This window comes from Ciconia boyciana, chromosome 14, assembly GCF_034638445.1.
Source record: "Ciconia boyciana chromosome 14, ASM3463844v1, whole genome shotgun sequence".
Classification (NCBI taxonomy): domain Eukaryota; kingdom Metazoa; phylum Chordata; class Aves; order Ciconiiformes; family Ciconiidae; genus Ciconia; species Ciconia boyciana.
The window spans coordinates 1,800,068-1,816,130 of record NC_132947.1 but is presented as its reverse complement, the minus strand read 5'-3'; the positions used below and the strand labels follow the sequence as shown (position 1 = coordinate 1,816,130).

General features: G+C 53.5%; 2 protein-coding genes across 3 annotated transcripts; both read right to left on the bottom strand.

The window, feature by feature from the left end:
- Positions 1–686: 686 nt before the first annotated feature.
- Positions 687–7,742, bottom strand: LIME1 (Lck interacting transmembrane adaptor 1). Its single transcript, XM_072879408.1, has 6 exons — positions 7,596–7,742; positions 2,932–3,084; positions 2,288–2,339; positions 2,098–2,185; positions 1,475–1,902; positions 687–1,091 (listed from the first exon to the last, which is right to left on the bottom strand). The coding sequence occupies exons 2-6, from the start codon at positions 3,045–3,047 to the stop codon at positions 687–689; spliced, it is 1,089 nt and encodes a 362-aa protein (XP_072735509.1). The 5' UTR covers positions 3,048–3,084; positions 7,596–7,742.
- Positions 7,743–8,069: 327 nt separating this feature from the next.
- On the bottom strand, positions 8,070–16,003 carry ZGPAT (zinc finger CCCH-type and G-patch domain containing). Of its 2 annotated transcripts, XR_012045151.1 has the most exons (7): positions 15,030–16,003; positions 14,149–14,282; positions 13,203–13,361; positions 12,010–12,141; positions 10,751–11,168; positions 10,073–10,284; positions 8,070–9,285 (listed from the first exon to the last, which is right to left on the bottom strand). XR_012045151.1 is itself a non-coding variant. In XM_072879261.1 (6 exons), the coding sequence occupies exons 1-6, from the start codon at positions 15,671–15,673 to the stop codon at positions 10,146–10,148; spliced, it is 1,626 nt and encodes a 541-aa protein (XP_072735362.1). In that variant the 5' UTR covers positions 15,674–16,002; the 3' UTR covers positions 8,070–10,145. The 2 variants fall into 2 exon arrangements, 1 of the variants encoding a protein (XP_072735362.1); XM_072879261.1 differs by having other exon boundaries at positions 8,070–10,284; positions 15,030–16,002.
- Positions 16,004–16,063: the final 60 nt, after the last annotated feature.

Below are 16,063 nucleotides of genomic sequence, written 5' to 3'. Positions count from 1 at the left end.
GAGGCACCCTTGCACGTGTCCGAAAGGTGGGTGACGGGGGTCAGGCAGCCATCCTGGAGCAGAGCCTGCAGCCTGCACTGCCTTGCACCGAGGCACGGGGCTGGCCCCTGGTCCCCATAATCAGGGACATTCAGCGATGGGAGCAAAGCTGCTCGGGGCTTCGCAGGGGCTGGACGGGGCCCTGCTCTCCCCAGGCAGAGGGAGGAGGACGGAGACCCTCGCTCATGGCATGACCCCACGGATAAGGGGCCTGATCCTGCAGCCCAGGGCCATGGGGCTGGCCCACAGCCCTGCCACCACCCGCCCCAAAACACGACCTGTCCCAACCTGGCTCCCATCTTGGTGGCAGCACCCAGCAGCCAGCTCAGGCCAGACATCACCCTGCATCATCCCGATGACTCCCCGATCATCCCGGTGTCAGGATGATCCCCCAGGGCACCCCGACGTCAACCTGCTGGCGCAGGGTGGGTTGGGATGGGACAAGGACGCTTAAAGAAAAGTAACATAAAATATATACAGAAAGCACTTGCAGGGATGCAGCCGGACCAGCGGGTGCTGGGCTTGTGTGCGTCCATCCCCGGGGGGCTCAACCCCCTGGAAAGCCAGTCCCGGGGGAACCCCCGCCCCGACGGCATCCGGCCAGGCTGGGACCGCCCTGCGGCGAGGACCCCGCTCCCGGGGGGATGCTACAGGTTGGTGATGTACACCTCCAGCCCGTTGGCCACCATCCTGGCAGAGGCTCGCCGGGACTCCCCTGCCCAAACGTCGCCGACGGTTTCGTACAGGTTCTCGGGGGCACGGGGCTTCCCCGGCTTGTCCCGTTTCGCCACCTTCTTCCAGTTAACGTCCACGGCCTCGTAGTCTGGGTCAGGGCCACAGCCCTGAGCAGTCCAGGCTTTGTCGCTGATGGACTCGTAGCAGGGGTCGGGGTGGCCTTGGGCTGCCGGGGACCAGCACCCGGCTGGGGCACCCTCCTCCCGGCGGGGGGGCGGCCACCTAGCACCCGCCTCCCTCACGGCCCTTGGGGACGATGCGGGGACCTGGGTTTTCTTCTTGGTGGCTTTGCACACCGTTGAGTACATCTCTTCCAGCTGCAAAAGGAAGGTGGGGGTTTGGGGGCAGCCCCTGCCCAGCACGGGGTGTCCCCACGCCCATGCCCCACCCCAGCTTCCCACAGCCCCCGGCAGGATCCCAGCAGTGGATTACCCACTGGGGATCCCACTTTTTGCATGATGCAAGAAGCCTTTTGCAGGGCACAGACACCAGCACCGTGGACATCGCCTGCCCTCGGGGTCTTGGCTTCATCCTGGCCCCCTCTAAAAGCTCCACTGGAGGTGCAGTAGCCTAATTTACACCCTGCTCCGGACACGGGCGTTACAGGGAGGCAGGGCATTACATGGCCCCCCATGTGCCCCATCCAGCGAGCGCAGCGCCGGCCCCATGCCCCGTCCCTGCCGTCCCCCCAGAGCCGTACCTTCGCCAGGGGAGCGTCACCCACGCCGTCCCAGCACCGTGGGGCTGCGGGAGGTCCCGCCGCAGCCCCATCCTGCACCTCCGCAGGCACGGTCTTCTTCACCTTGCGGACACAGGCATAATCAGCTGCCTCGTGCCTGGCACGTGAGGGGGACACCTGGGTGCTGGTGGGTGCGGGGGGTACTAGGGCATCCTCCCCCCTCATCGCCAAGGACTCATAGACGGTGTCCGGCACTGGCTTGTGCAGTGGGGTGAAGAGCAGGTTGGAGTAGGTCTGGTCGGGGGCCGGGGAGGCGGCTGGGGGCTCGGGGATGGGGATCTGGGGCAGCTCGCGGTGCAGGAGGATGCTGACGCCGGAGCTGTGCAGGGAGTCGGCACCGGCAGCGGGAGCCGCAGCGTGGGGGAAATCCAGGCTGGCCGGCCGCTGGGCTGTGGGGAGAGGAGAGGAGAGGAGATGGGGGGATGCCGGGGATGCAGCAAGCACCAACCCCTGCGCCAGCACTGCACGGGCACCGCAGCACGTGTGTGCGTGCCACGATGCGCTCGCCGGGCTGTGCAGGGACTGCGGGCACCTGCCAAGGGCCACCGGCCCCCGTCAGCTCCCCCAGTTTGATGGCTACTCACTGTCATCCCTGGCCTTCACCCGGTACAGCTCGTGCAGCTTCGTGTCGGACTTGCTGAGCGACCGCAGCTGCGTCTGTCTGAGCAGGGACTGCAAGGGGGGGAACGCACACCCTCAGGCTCGTGGCCGGGAGCTGGGGTGCCCAGAGCTCCTCTGGGGCTGATCCTGGCCCCCCTCCCAGCATGCGCTTACCTCGTCCACCAGCGTCACCCCATCCGGAGGGACCTTCTTCTTCCTGCCCTTGCTGTGGGGAGAAGCGGGGCTGAGCCTGAGGTGGGTGGCCAAGCCGGGGGCAAGGAGCGGGTGCCCCGGGATCCCGACCTGGCCACGATGGGCATCGCCGTGTGCCCCTCGCCGGAGCAGCAGCAGCCCCCAAACCCACAACCCTGCTCCCTTGCCAGCCCTGCAGCAGGGTCCGTGCTGGATGGGGGCTTAATTGCATCCCACACCCTGCTGAGCCATGCCGGGCATCCCCAGCATCACCCCTGGCATCGCCCCGGCATCACCCATCCTGCCCATCCCGCTCGCAGCTCAGCTCTCTCCAGGCTGCTCCTGCAAGACCACGTCCCCCATCCCCAGCTCGTACCGGCTTCTTTGGGCGCAGGGGGTGCGGCGGGGGGGGAGCGAGGCACAGGGGTGCAGGATCAGGCCAGACAGAGTTGCACTGGGGCTGCGGCTGGGGGTCCGGGGTGAGCAGAGCAGCAGATCCCAGCAGTCCCAGCTCAGGACAGGCACACGTGGGGTCTCCACGTGCAGCCACCGTGTGCCACCGACGGGCCCCCAACCCCGTCCCCAGCGCCAGGAGGGCAAGCAGAGGGGCCGCGGGCAGTGCGTACCGTCTGCAGGCAGCGCACAGGGCGCCCAGGTAGACCAGGACACCGAGCAGGGCCAGGGCAGCGCCGGCCGGCAGGAGCGGGGTCCGCGCCAGCCCCTCGCTCCCGGCTGCAGCCATGGGGGAACCGCTTCCGACACTGCTGCGGGGCCGAGCTCTGGGAAGAGAAAACACGAGTCGGGGTGCAGCCGGGCGCTGCTGGGCTCACCACGGCACGAGACGGTGCTGCGCAGCCCCCAGGGCTTGCCAGGGCCCCGGCAGCACAGCCCCCCAGGCAGGGGGTCTCTCCGGATGCTCTGGGGGAGGACGTGCACCGGGGGCCACATTTTCTGGCCAGCCGCTGCCCTCCCCGGGGTCACCGTGATGCCTTCAATGCTCTGCCCAGCCTTGGTGCAGACACCCTGCTGCGGGTGCTCTGCCACCCCCTGGAAAAATTTCAGATTTTGGTTCCTTTTAAAACAAAACAAAACAAAACAAACCAACAAACCCAACAGGATTCAAGCTCCCAAGTTGCCGCTAAGATGTTGAAAAGGAGATGCCCAGGGGCCCTGAAAACCCGCTGGAGACATCCCAAGAGTGCCAGTGTGCTTTCTGGGGACACCGGGACACCGCCCTGGGCTGCGGGACAGGGGTGCCACCGCTCCCCAGCAAAGGCTGTAGGGTGCCCCAGATGGGATGGGCAAACAGATGACTCAGCTTCCCGGAAACAAGGCGAGCTTCAGCCTCGCAGCCGCCTCTCCCTCCTCTCCCTCCTCGCACATCAGGCTCAGCGGCCTGCACCGGGACAACTTCCTTCGGCAGTGGGTCTTGCCCTCTGCCCCTCCGAGCCCCACAGGTTTCGGTCCCTTCCACCCTTGCCATGGGACCTGCGGAGTTACAGGGCAGAAAATCCCGGGTGGGAGCAACGGTGCTGCCAGCATCACGGGTGTCAGCCCGTTTGCAGCGCCTTGCACCGCAAGCTTCGGGGGGCTGAGCCCAGCCCCGTCCTGCAAACCCCACCGTGGCATTTCTGCTCTCATGGGAACCCGGGTCGCTCCCTGCAGCATCCCAGCACGATCCACACTTGGGCCAGGAGCTGCGGGATGGCAACCAAGCACCAGCCCAGCTGGGCCAGCTCTTCGCTGCAGGCAGCGCAGACCCCGCACCTCCTCTGCCACCATAACCCCGGTTCTGCAGCCGCTCTGTGCCGTGACACGAGAGCAAAAATGCCCGACCTTTCGACCATTTCCCTCTGCCTAAAGAAAAAGCTGTGCCTTGCCCAAAGCTAGCCTCCTTCCCTGTGCCTTATTCAAGGAAAAAGGTCCTCCCCTGCAAACCACGGCAGCGGCAAGGCCAGAGCAAGTGGTGCAGAGGCACGAAGGCGCCGGGAAGCCAGGCACAAAGAGCAGACGCTTCCCAGCCCGTCAGGATCCCGCACCGTTCCCAGGGGGGCTCTTGGTGACACCCCGTCCCATCACCCCTGTCCCCGCTCAGCCGTCAGCGTGCTGCAAAGCCCAAAGCAAAAGCTGACACCGCTTCACCTGCACCAGTGTCAAGACAGCGGCTGCTGCTCCCAGCTCTGCGTAAGCCCAGCTCTGCGCAAGCCCAGCTTTGCGCAAGCCCGGCTCTGCGCACGCCCTGCTCCCCAAAAAGGCTGGCCTGCTGCTAGAGATCTGCGTGCCAGCATCCAAAGAGAGATCGAGGCAGTTTCCCAGCACCGGAGTAAAGCATGGCTCGAAGAAGCCATGGTAACTGATGCAGACGGGGCCGGCAGCAGAGTCCCCAGGCGGGACAGGGCTCGCACAGCCGAGCAGGACAGCTTCCACCGGCACAGCTGGGGACGCAGAAAGCCCGTGGGGCACCTCACACCTCTTACTCACCCTCTTACATATCTTAATCCGGATGACAAAGATCAGACGAGCTCCGGTGAGAAGCCACCCTGCCTCGCGTGAATCTCGGGTCCTACAGCAGCCCCAGCCCCAGGGTGAGCAGGGAGGTCTGTGCCCATCGAGGCACCGATCTTGCTCCCCTCTCCCCTGCACCCCGTGTCACACGGCAGCATCTTTGGTGCATCTTTGCCCCAATAACCAGCAAGTCTCTGCCCACTTGTAGCGCCTTTTTATTCGAGAACTTCCCACGCCTTTGGAAACGTCCCTGACTGAAGCCTTAACCCCTGGAGAGCAATTATTTCAACAGGGAAACTGAGACAGGGAGGTTTTAGGGACTAACCGGGCTGGACAGACTGGCTTAGATCAGAGCTGGGAAGGGAAGGCTGTTCCCTCTCCAACGACGTTTTAATTAGACAACACTGCTTTTCTGTCTGAGCATACATTAATTATACGGATTACCTGCAACACGGGCAGTCGCTTTAGACAGTCCTCGCTGAACTTGTTTAGCTCATTAGAGCGACAGGATCGCAGGCTGCAGAAGGGACTGCGTTCAGGGCAGAACTGAGCAGGCTCTGAGGTTTAGCAGACAAAATTATAACGAGGTACGATGGCTGGGAGCTGGTGTTATGTTGGAATCAAAGTGCGAGCTTTTAGCACGCTGAGGCAGGCGCACACGGGGCAGCTTATCCCACAGCAGGTGGATTTTCCATCCCTGAATTTTTAAGATTGAAGAAAGAAGGGAGAGGCTCCCTAAGTTGAAATTAATGCAGAGAAATTCTTCTGACCTACTTTCTGTTGTGCAGGAGGTTGGTGGTTGCTCCTGGATTTCTGACCTATAGAAATGCCCAGTGCACGCTCTTTCGGGCTCAGCAGTCACTGGGAGAAGCCACTTTTTGGGACGACACATTGGTTCTCCCAGAATTACCAATTTGAGAGGAAAACCCCGTGCCTGACCGAAGTTGCTCAGGTAGAACCGAGCAGGTTTGCAAGGCAAAGTCTCAAGCAGACCTTCTGAAACGTACACCTGAATTTCCTGCCAATAAAGTTATTGATCTCTCAGTCCCGGGGCTATTCTCCGGGGCAGGAGACTCAGCAGACGACATTTCGTAAAGCGCTGGCTCCGCAAGCCAAGATGGCTTTGAAGATGAGAGCAGTCACAGCCGTTGCGTACGTGCGACGCACACCCACAGGCCCCCGAGGAGGGAATAACTCCCTTTTGTGATACCTGAGCGCGGGCACGATAAATGCAGTTGGTTTGTTACTCGAGGACGTGGGAGTTTTTTGCGACTCCTACAAAAGGCGCAAATTTCTCAGCTGGGCTTCATGAAAACAAGATTGAATTTGTGGCAAAATTAAGTGCTGCTGCTGCTGATTTTGCCTAGCCTCTGATTCATCTACCCAGAAAAAAAACACACACAGTGTTCAGCGCAGGGTGACGAGAAGAAAGTCTATGAAACTACTAAAACCGTATTTGCAAGAAACCAGGACAAACATCACAAGCTGATTTCCATCAGTGATTGCGAACACGGCTGCAGCAAATACAGCTCGGGTACCTTGGGGAGTTGCACTGAAAAAAAGTCCCAAGAAGCAGAAGTAGATCTTTTTTTTTCTTTTCCATTATGAAAAGTGAAAGCCCTATAACAGTTAGTCAACAGCACAGACCATGGGATGCAATTAGTAAATTTTAAGGCTATTTCAAACATGGAGCAGGCATGAGATCTCACCCATTTCACTCGCATTTCCACAGCAGGAGGGAGAGATTTCATCGTCAAACTCCTCTGGAGGCTTTTCATTTAGAAAGGGCCAACTATATTTCTAAACGCCGGACCCAAATGTCACAAAACTTGGATGCATGCTTCTAACTATGGTCCTGATCGCTACTCATGTGCTGGAGTGGCTTTTGTGAAAATATAATTTTAAAACCTTAAGGTAAGTGACCCGCCTGCTCACACCGAGTGGCTTTGGTCGAGGCTGACATCATTTCAGCATTTTTCTTTCTTCCCGCCCTTCCGCAACTGCTGGAAACACTCACTTGGGCAGAGAAATGCACTTCTAAGCAGAAGTCAAGAACCTGCAAGAGAGATTTTCTGCAGAGCTGAGCCGCAGCAGGACACCAGCTCTGGCGAGACCTCAGTGCTGGAGTTATGGGAAGCCAGATTCCAGAATGCAGGACGGGCGTATTAAGGAGATGCATGTTTTCTCAAGAATCACCTGCCTACCACAGTGGTTTTCTTCCACAAACTCAGTAGTTTTACATAATTTCAGGTTTACAGAGAACAGCGTTCCAATGACCACACTCTCTCAAGCCTCCTCACCTGCAGCCAGGAGCTCAGCAGTTCCCCAAGAGCTGTTCCACATACAAGCAAAAAATCTAGTCCCCCTCCCCGCAAGACAACTGGAAATTTTTCTGTTGAAAAAAGCAATGCCCTACACCTCTGACCTCAACACCATTCACCACGAAAGGAATCGGTTCCCACTCAACCCCCAGATTCAAGCCGTGGGAGCCCAGCAGCGTAGCCAAGTTCAAACACCTTTTCTTCCTTTTTAAGCCCAGATGCTTCCAGAGCACAAAGCATTAAGTGGCACAAAGCTTGCAGCTCTCTTCGCAGCCGACTGAAAGTTTAACCCAGCCGATGCTCCCCCATCGCAGTGTAGGAATCCTGCCTGTCCAGCCTAGCTAGCTGCAACAGCATCTCCAACAATGCTGCAATTTCTATACGGATCAAGTTTTTTTTTAAGTATTTTTCAACCCCTGGTTTAGTTGCAGATACCCAAGTTTGCCAGGCAAGAAAGCACTTACTTTGCAGAAACTCAAAAGCCGGTGAGCATGAAGAGCAGGAATCCGATCATGCTCTCTTCTTTGCCAGCCAACCTGGAGTATTTTAGTTTCTTTTATCCCACAGAGTTATTCCTACTTAGGGGTTCCCGAACATTTCAAACATCTCGATCCGAGCTCTCCCCCTCCTCTTTAGCTCTTTCTAGAGCAGACAGCTCTGAGCAGATACCATGCAGCACACACCACAGCTCGCTTCCTGGCCTGCAGAGGTGGTTGCTTCACCCAATGGTAGGCTGGGTTTCCCCCCCGCCTTGGCTGTCAGCAACGCTGCAGACGAGCTCTGCAGGCACCCGGCACACAAGAGCACCCTCTGCCGCGCTCCGCTTCCCACCGAGCTGGTTCTAGTGCCGGCTCTCTATCCGCAGGTGAATATAAGGAAAGAATGGGTCACCACACGTCATCGTTACCTTACAAATGAACGCCTTACAAGAACAGAGGGAAAAAATAAAAACCAACTTTATTCACCAGGGACATGAACTGTCTTGGGTGGGAGGCAGCAGCCATTCGAATAGGAGTCTGATAAGTGAGGCTGTGGAAATCCCAAGGAAGTTGTCAAAATATGACTTAGCCGAGACACAGGACTAATACACCGAATTCTTAAAGAGAGGATGATGTTAAATAGTGTCAGGACACAACACAAACCCAAGAAATTTCTCTGCTCAGCTCACCAGTCATGGGCCACTTCAGCAAGCACCCATGCTAAGCTGGGCACATTAATCCTTGTCACCACTCAACACTTGAGTGCGGGAAACAAAACAGTCATTTGTGAGGGAAGGGCACTGAGCAACCATTGTTAAACCCTTGAGTTGAGCCCAGTGTGTGGAGAACACGAATTCAGAACAATGAAGATAATACGGCCAATTTAGTTAGAAACCGATGGATGCTGAAGTGCTCGAGGCAGCCCACGCCACCTTTCACATCTACACGGTGCCCACCATGGCACGATCCAAGCGCTTTCCAAGAGGAGAGAGTCACTCTAACAGGTTTCCTGAAGACGTTCATCTTGTTTACTTTTGCTGTCACTCTGTGTTTTCTGAGGTGTGCCTGCAGCAATGCTAGATCCCACATGACTTGAACAACTCTGATTGTATCTCCTTCAGCCTTAGAATTTCTGGTTGGTTTGGCAGTCTGATCCTACAAGTAGGTGCAGCCCCACCCAGGCTGCCAGCTTTACAAATTTCTTAGGAACAGATAAAAAAGGTGGTACTAAAGGAGCAAAACTTTTCTTTAGAAAAATGACTCCCAGAATAAAAGGAAATCGATTTCTTAAATTATGAAAAAAATGCGTCCTTAAGATACTGGCATGAAATTGCAAACAATTTTTTTTTAAAAAAGGAATTACAATGCACAAGTCCCACCAGAAACAGAGTCTGATGAAACCACCATCTCCTCTGGGGCAAGGACTGGCTGCCGCCAATGCAGAATACAACCTGGGGGAGAAGACATCTGTCCTGTTCAAAGATTCTCCATGCTGCAGGGAAGGGCACTTCACTTGCTTGGCCTGCTTCCAGCAGAGCCTGAAGCTCTCCCGCAGACAGGGCTACACGCTGGGCACATAGAGACCTCCTGATCTTTGTGCTCATCCAGGGCCCAGTCTGACCTGGATCTGGGTCCTGAGGTTTTTTAATCAAAGGACCCGTGTTCGGCGAGCCACCTAGGACAGAAAAACTCAAGTAATGATGGCAAAATCACAAGGTTCCCTGTGGAGCTGTTCCTAGCTAGGTTTGAGAATCCGTTACTCTGCTGTCTTATCGCCTCAGCTTGGGCACTCTACTTATGGAACCTCGCAGCTTCCCATGCCAAGTCAATGAGTTAGGCATGTCCTAGGGATACTCTTACAGTCAAACTGATGAAATCTGGTGCTTGAGGCCACTAGTACCCACCTCCAAGCTGCCAGTTTTCTGCCTGTTCATTACTCTAGGGCTACAAGGAACTGCTCCCAAAAAACCTGAGTTCTCAGATAAATCCCATAGCAAAAAACAGAAGGTAAAGAGCAGCTGAAGCAATTTGCCTTTGCTGTTTTCACCCAGCACAAGCCTTTTCTGCTTCGCCAGAACACGCTCAGGACCCTGCCTCCACTTGTGTTCGTCAGTTAGCTGCAAACACAAGCCACAGTTGGTGGCAGGATGTGGGGCTTTCAAAGCCCCTCCTCAGCTGGTTCGTAGCCAGCAATGTTATCGCCCAAGTAGCTACAGACTCTGGATGGAAGCGCTACCGCAGTGATAACAGAGGAAAGAAGTGTGCAAGAGAGCAGAGAATCGTATTTCTTGTAGCTAGTCCTTATACAAGGCTCAGGCTTACTAAATGCTTTCAGGGCTGGCTGGATGTGTACTCCTCCCCCTCCCAGCAGAGCTCAGAAGCATCTAGTTTTAGAAACTGCTGCTTTTCAGCCCAGTTTTCAGGCTGGGCAGCCTGAGGCCCAGAGGAGCAGGATGGCTCACCCAGGCTCTGAGGCCACGAGCACCGGGGCTGGCTAGAAGGACAATTACTGCAGTCAAACGCCTTCCTCAGAGACTAGAACTCAGTCATCTTCTTATGTGTGTCTGCTTTCTTCTGCTCCCGCTGCAGACTGGCTTCCTGGGCCTGCAGCTGCCCCAGCTGTTTGTGCGCATTAGCCAGCTTCTCCTCCAGCTGAGCTGTAGCAATGCTGTGCCTGAAAGCAAAAAGCATTACAGCAATGTCATCCTGCATGATAAGATCAAAGGCTTGTCATCATCCCAGGAGGGTTTGCCCTTTCCTGCGGGATTAGCGCAAGTGACCTGCTGAAAGCCAGGAAGAACCTGATGCTCAGCACAATCTGGGCTAGAAAATGTCCTCCTGTGATGCTCAACAGCAATGCTGCGGAGATGGGCATGAGAAGGAAAGGATTCCAGTACCTTTCCTCAGAGAGCCCCTCTCTTTGCCACAGCCTGAATTCCAGCCAAAGGACCCCAGACACATCTGCCAGTGGCCAAGCTGGCCTAAAGCACACGCTGAAGTCTCTCTCCTCCACTTCCCCTTAGGTCTCACCCAGATATGTTTCACTTGTTCCTCCTATACCTGATTTCAAGCCCACCCCTTCCCAGAAGCACCAAGAATTCTCAGTTCATCCTGCAGTCCCAAAGAGAATGTTTTCCTACCGTCCAATGTTGCGTGCCAGGGCCTGCTGGATTCCTTTGATATCCTTCTGCGTTTGTTCAATCTTCTCCATTGTCTGGAAGAGGCGGACACTCAGGGCTTTCTTGGTGCTCTTGCTAGCATGGTAGATCTCTTTGCTGTTCCTCTCTGGCAGTGCCATCCCTCCAGCCTTCTCCCCAGTGCTCTTCCCTCGCAGTTTCTCATTCAAAAAGTCAAACACGTTGCGGGGAGGCTTACGGCTGCCTGCAGGGGATTGTCCAGAGTTGCTTCCCTTTGCTCGGCATTTCCTCGATTTGCCTGGGTCCAGCTTCCCCTGTTTCTTCTTCTGAAGCACCTCAGCACACTGGTCAAGGGACTTCCCTCGAGGAAGTACCACAGCCTGCACCGGCTCCACTCGGCCCTCAGAATTCTTCCCTAACCCTGAGGAGAGACACCAAGCGATTACTCAAGCGAGGACATCCCCTCTGGAGTCACCTCCCACCACAAGTTCACGGTGACAGTAACAAGCTTAGAACAAGCAAACGGGCTTTCGAGGCACAAAAAGTGATGACTACCATCCAAGTCAAGGGCAGCAGCAAAGGCCACTGCATGGTGGATGTGGATGCTACGACAGGAGCTTTCTACAGCAGAAGACAGTGATAAAAAACCCGAGGTCATCCGTCAGGCCGGTTTCTGTGAAACTAGGTTCAGCCCCACATTCTCAGCTTCTCAAGCCAGGTTCTTCTTAAAACTGGTTTAGTTCCTCTGGGAGAATTAGACACAAATGCAAATAGCAGACTGCCCTCCTAAAAGCCCCAAGGCTCAATACAATTTGTGTAGTGAGAAGCTAGTTGAGCAGGCTTTGAAGTCTGTGTTTAAGGCCAAGAGATGCTTTAACACAGACATCAGAAGCTTCATAGATCAGTTCCCTTCTACCTAAAGCCTTTGAACATGTCATACAACAGTTCTCACGGCTTTAATCATGAACTTGACCATGGTTCCAAATGCCTCCAATTTTTGCTATTACCATACAGGGGCTAGTGCACACATATGCCTGTACTTTGATTAAATAGCTATTCCTTCTTTCCTGCTAACACTTCCACACAGGTGTAATTCATCACATAGCTTAAGTCTTATCTAACAGGCCCTTCAGCAAAGAAAAGTTTTAGCTTCATCCAAAAATCTTGTTTTTCTTAACTAGCTTTAGGATCCATCATCACATCATCACGAGGTGACGAGGCCGTCAGGCTCTCACAGCACCAGGGCCGCTTTCTCCCCTTACCTTTTCCAAACTCATATCCCATCTGAACAAGCAGTTTGGAGCCGATACCACGAGTATGGGCTTCCCAGCCACCAAAAGAGGAACTGCACGCAGGAGTCCATTCCCCGTTCTCTGGAACTCCCGAATCTATCACTGTGGCACAGAAGAGACGAATCAGTGAAACACAAAAACAAAGCTGCTACACAAAACCTTCATCTGGGGCACCCACACAGCATGAAACCCCCTCCCACGGCAGTACAATATACTTCCCTCACCCTAGAATCATTCAGCAGCTACTTCAGCCTTACTTGGTTCCTACTGAGTTGTCATTTTTTATGAACACTGCATAGCAAGTTACTTAAATGAAAGCTCTCACTTGATTTAATGCACATACCATCTCATAGTTCCAGGCAGAATCATCCAGTTTTTATGCTTCTCTTCCTTCCTTCTAGGATGGTCATACAGACTGACATACGCCAGCAGAGTAAAATTTGGCACTGTGGCATGTAGTATTTATTCTGTGCCTCCAGCTTATGTCTCTGGTATGAGGCTCCTCTAGGCCACTATACCAATTTTGTGTTATTAGGATCCAATAATCTCTACTAGGCTAAATTAAAGAGCTCTAGGACACAACTTTGTCCCTGTGACGTAACTGTGGCACTAGCACAGGGACAGTGCTGTCTGTGTGATCTCAGAGAAGTCACTTGAGCTCTCTCTGTGTCAGCTTTCAATATTAAAGCAGGGCATGGCTGTTCCTGTGACCTCGTCGAGGCACTCAAAGGACCAAATGCTCACAGCTACTGCGGTCTCGTACTCTTGCGTCATGAAGCTACTCGGAGGTCCCAGAGATGAGGAAGTCTTCTGATTCACTTATTAGCTCAACTCAGCCAGCCACATAAGAAACAGACTCAGAGCTTGGAACTCAGCTCTAAAATATCACACCCTCTACTTTCCCGTGTTGGGAGTTCCCATGGAAACCTCCAACCCTCATTAGCCCAGTAATTGGCATAAAACAAAGATTTTAGTTTGCAATTGTAACATAATAGCTAATTACCATTCTCTATCTTTCAGCAACATACAACGAGATTAGCTACTCTTTCATCAGAGGTGAGACACTTACAATGAAAGCTCCAGGAGAGTAATTCAGCAGGTCCCAGAGAAAGGCAGACCAAGATCAAAAGTCGCTTTCGCTCACACTGTCCCCACTCTCTTACCTTTAGCATACCCAGAATCATCAACACTGTCTTCATCAGACTCGGCAGATGAGGCACCATCTTCACTTCGCAGGGGGGGAATGACACTATCTCCTTCCACAACAGCTTCCTTGAGCAGCAGGGAATCAAACTTCACAGTGTAGTAACCACTGTCGATGTCTACAGAAGGAAAAGCAAGGAACAAGAGTTCAAGTAAGTCTCCAACACGCAACAGGCAGAGGGCTTTCTAAACCAGGGTTAGCTCCAGTGGAACGACATGGGAGAGGGGGAAGGCCCAAGGGACATGTGTTTTAAAAAATTCTGGTTTTTCTTTGTGCTTTAGATTTCTGTCTGGGAGGGAGAAGCACCCACTGCAATGAAAAGCTATTTCCACAATGCCTGTGTTGATACTTAAAGGTTTATTTCTAAAAATGAAGAACAATGGGCTGCTGAGCAATGGAATTAAGGAGAAGTTAGACTTGCTCCCCTCTGACCTAATAACAGTCAAAGAAAGATGGAAAGAGAGAATAAACCCTCACCCTTCCCAGGACTTGGGAAGCCTGTATCAGCAGCTGATGGGCAGGGCCAGCTCCCCTGGCTTTTGTTTAAACAAGAGCAGATTATTGTGATTCTAACCTAATATGCATGCAAATTCCTGCAATACCTGCCTCTTCCCTTTCAGTGCAGTTAATGACCACGTAGCCATTTCCTTTCCACATTCCTGCTCTTATGTCTCCTTTTTGTTTAATACTCTTCTCTTTCCTAGCCTATTCCCTTCCCAAGCCTGACAAAATTCAGAAGGTTTTCTCAGCTACATCAAGATTTTCAGTTTAGGGATGCAGCTACATAGTTTTTGCAGCTACATTTTTCTATCATTAACCAAAATAATCAAGTTTTATATTCACTTAAGCCTCAGCCTTCATCTTCCACACAGAATCCTGGCAAAGCACACTCACACAAGACCCACCGGTTATTTTTGCAGTGTACCATATTCCATCGCTGTGTTTCGCCAGGCAGGCTGAGCCCACCTCCAGCGCGCTCAGATTGGGCTCCTGGAACGGCTGAAGCTCTTCCACAGAGACCACCTGACCATGCGAAAACCTGCCAGGGAAGGCGGAAGAAGAATTATCTCCACCTCATTTGAGCAGGCTTTAAATAAAAATTCCTTCTCTCCTTAAAGGAAATGCAAACGAGTTGTCAGCGATGATGAATCTTCACCAGTAATTATGGAAGTTTTATCGTGCATTATTTCAATTACACAAGTTATTCATTTTTCATCTTAAACATATTATTTCGGCCATGTAACAAAGAACGCATCCCACCCCAGAGAATTAAGCTTTCCTTGCTAGTGACACATCCAGTAAAAAAGTTCACAGATCCTTTGAGATAAACAGGATCACAGAGACACGCAGGTCTCTAGTCCAACCTCCTGCTCAAAGCACAACCAACCTCAAAGACTGATCAAGGCCTCATCTATTTAAGTTCTGATGATCTCCAAAGATGGAGACTCTACAACCTCTCCATGCTGCAGCTGGAATCTATGCACTACCGACAGGCAAGCTTTGGTGTTTTATTTTAAAATACTTAATCAGTTATTAATTTAGCCACTCGATTGATTCTGTAACACCTCTGCACCTTTCCCATGGGATTTTCCATTTCATCTCTGCATTAGCTAAAGAAAACTGCCAAACCGTTTGCACATTTTAAAAACATAAGACAAAAAGGCAAAGTTTCACTGGATATAAAAGCCAAACATGGTACTTTCAGAGGAGGTTTATCCCTTTGAACGACAAGGCCTTTAGCTGCAGGAAGGATATAAGCCCCCTCCCACCCCTTTTTCTTTTTTACCGACAGTTCTCTTTAAATCTGCATTTGTCATCCAAGAAGAACGGGCACGGCTTCAGAGACTTGTGAGTGGGATAGAGGTAGAGCACTCTGACTCCTGCACTGCCATCTTCTAAGTCCTCTGTCCCCACAATCATGGCATTATGGTACTCCAGGGTCCCCCAAGAACTGTAGTAGGGGGCTTTAACCTTCATCCCACTCAATTCCTCCTCCTCCTCTCTGTCAGACTCCTCCTCCTCTTCACTGTACTTTGATTCATTTTTGTCATCAGTTTCTTCATCTCTCTTTGATGATATCTCATTGTTATTAGCTGCAGGCTTCTCGTCAGCTCCAAGCTCAGCAATGGCTTCCTTAAAAGCAGCATACTCCTCATCCTGGGCAGAACTGTCTGGGTTGGCATCCTGCTCCAGGAGACCTACTGGGGAGGAGGAGGAGGAGGCATTTGTATCTAAAGTAGCCAGAAGTTTGCTCTTTTTAACAGACACCAGGCTGGACTCAGTCAGTTCTATCAGCTGCTTTAAATCCTCCTGCAACTGAATCAAGTCCGACTGCTGCGATGGGTCCAGGCCTGCCCCTAAAGCCAGCTCCACTTGCTGCAGCTGGGCATTGTAGGTCTGAATTGCTGTTTCCAGACTCTCTTCATCCATTATCAGCAAAGTAAAGGTGCGTTTAACTGTGTTCTTTCCGGGATCTCAGAACATATTCAAAGAGTTTAAGATGAGAAACTTTTTGGATGACAAGCCTTTGTCCGCAGAAGCTACCATCTACCCCGCCGTCCCGCTTCTTCCCTCGGAAGTAACCCGGCGATGCTCCTGCAGCGAACAGGCGGCGAAAGGCGTTGAGTGAGTCCGAGGAGAGGCCGGGCCCTGCCTTGCCCTCCCCCTCCACAGCGCCCACGCGAGCCCACCGGGCCCACGCACGGCACCGCTCCCCCCGCAGCCCGGGCTCTCGCAGCGTGACCCCTCCGCCACGGGGCCGGCAGCAACCCCCCGACCTGACCCTGCCTCGGCCTCGGCCGCCCCACTCACCCCCCAGCT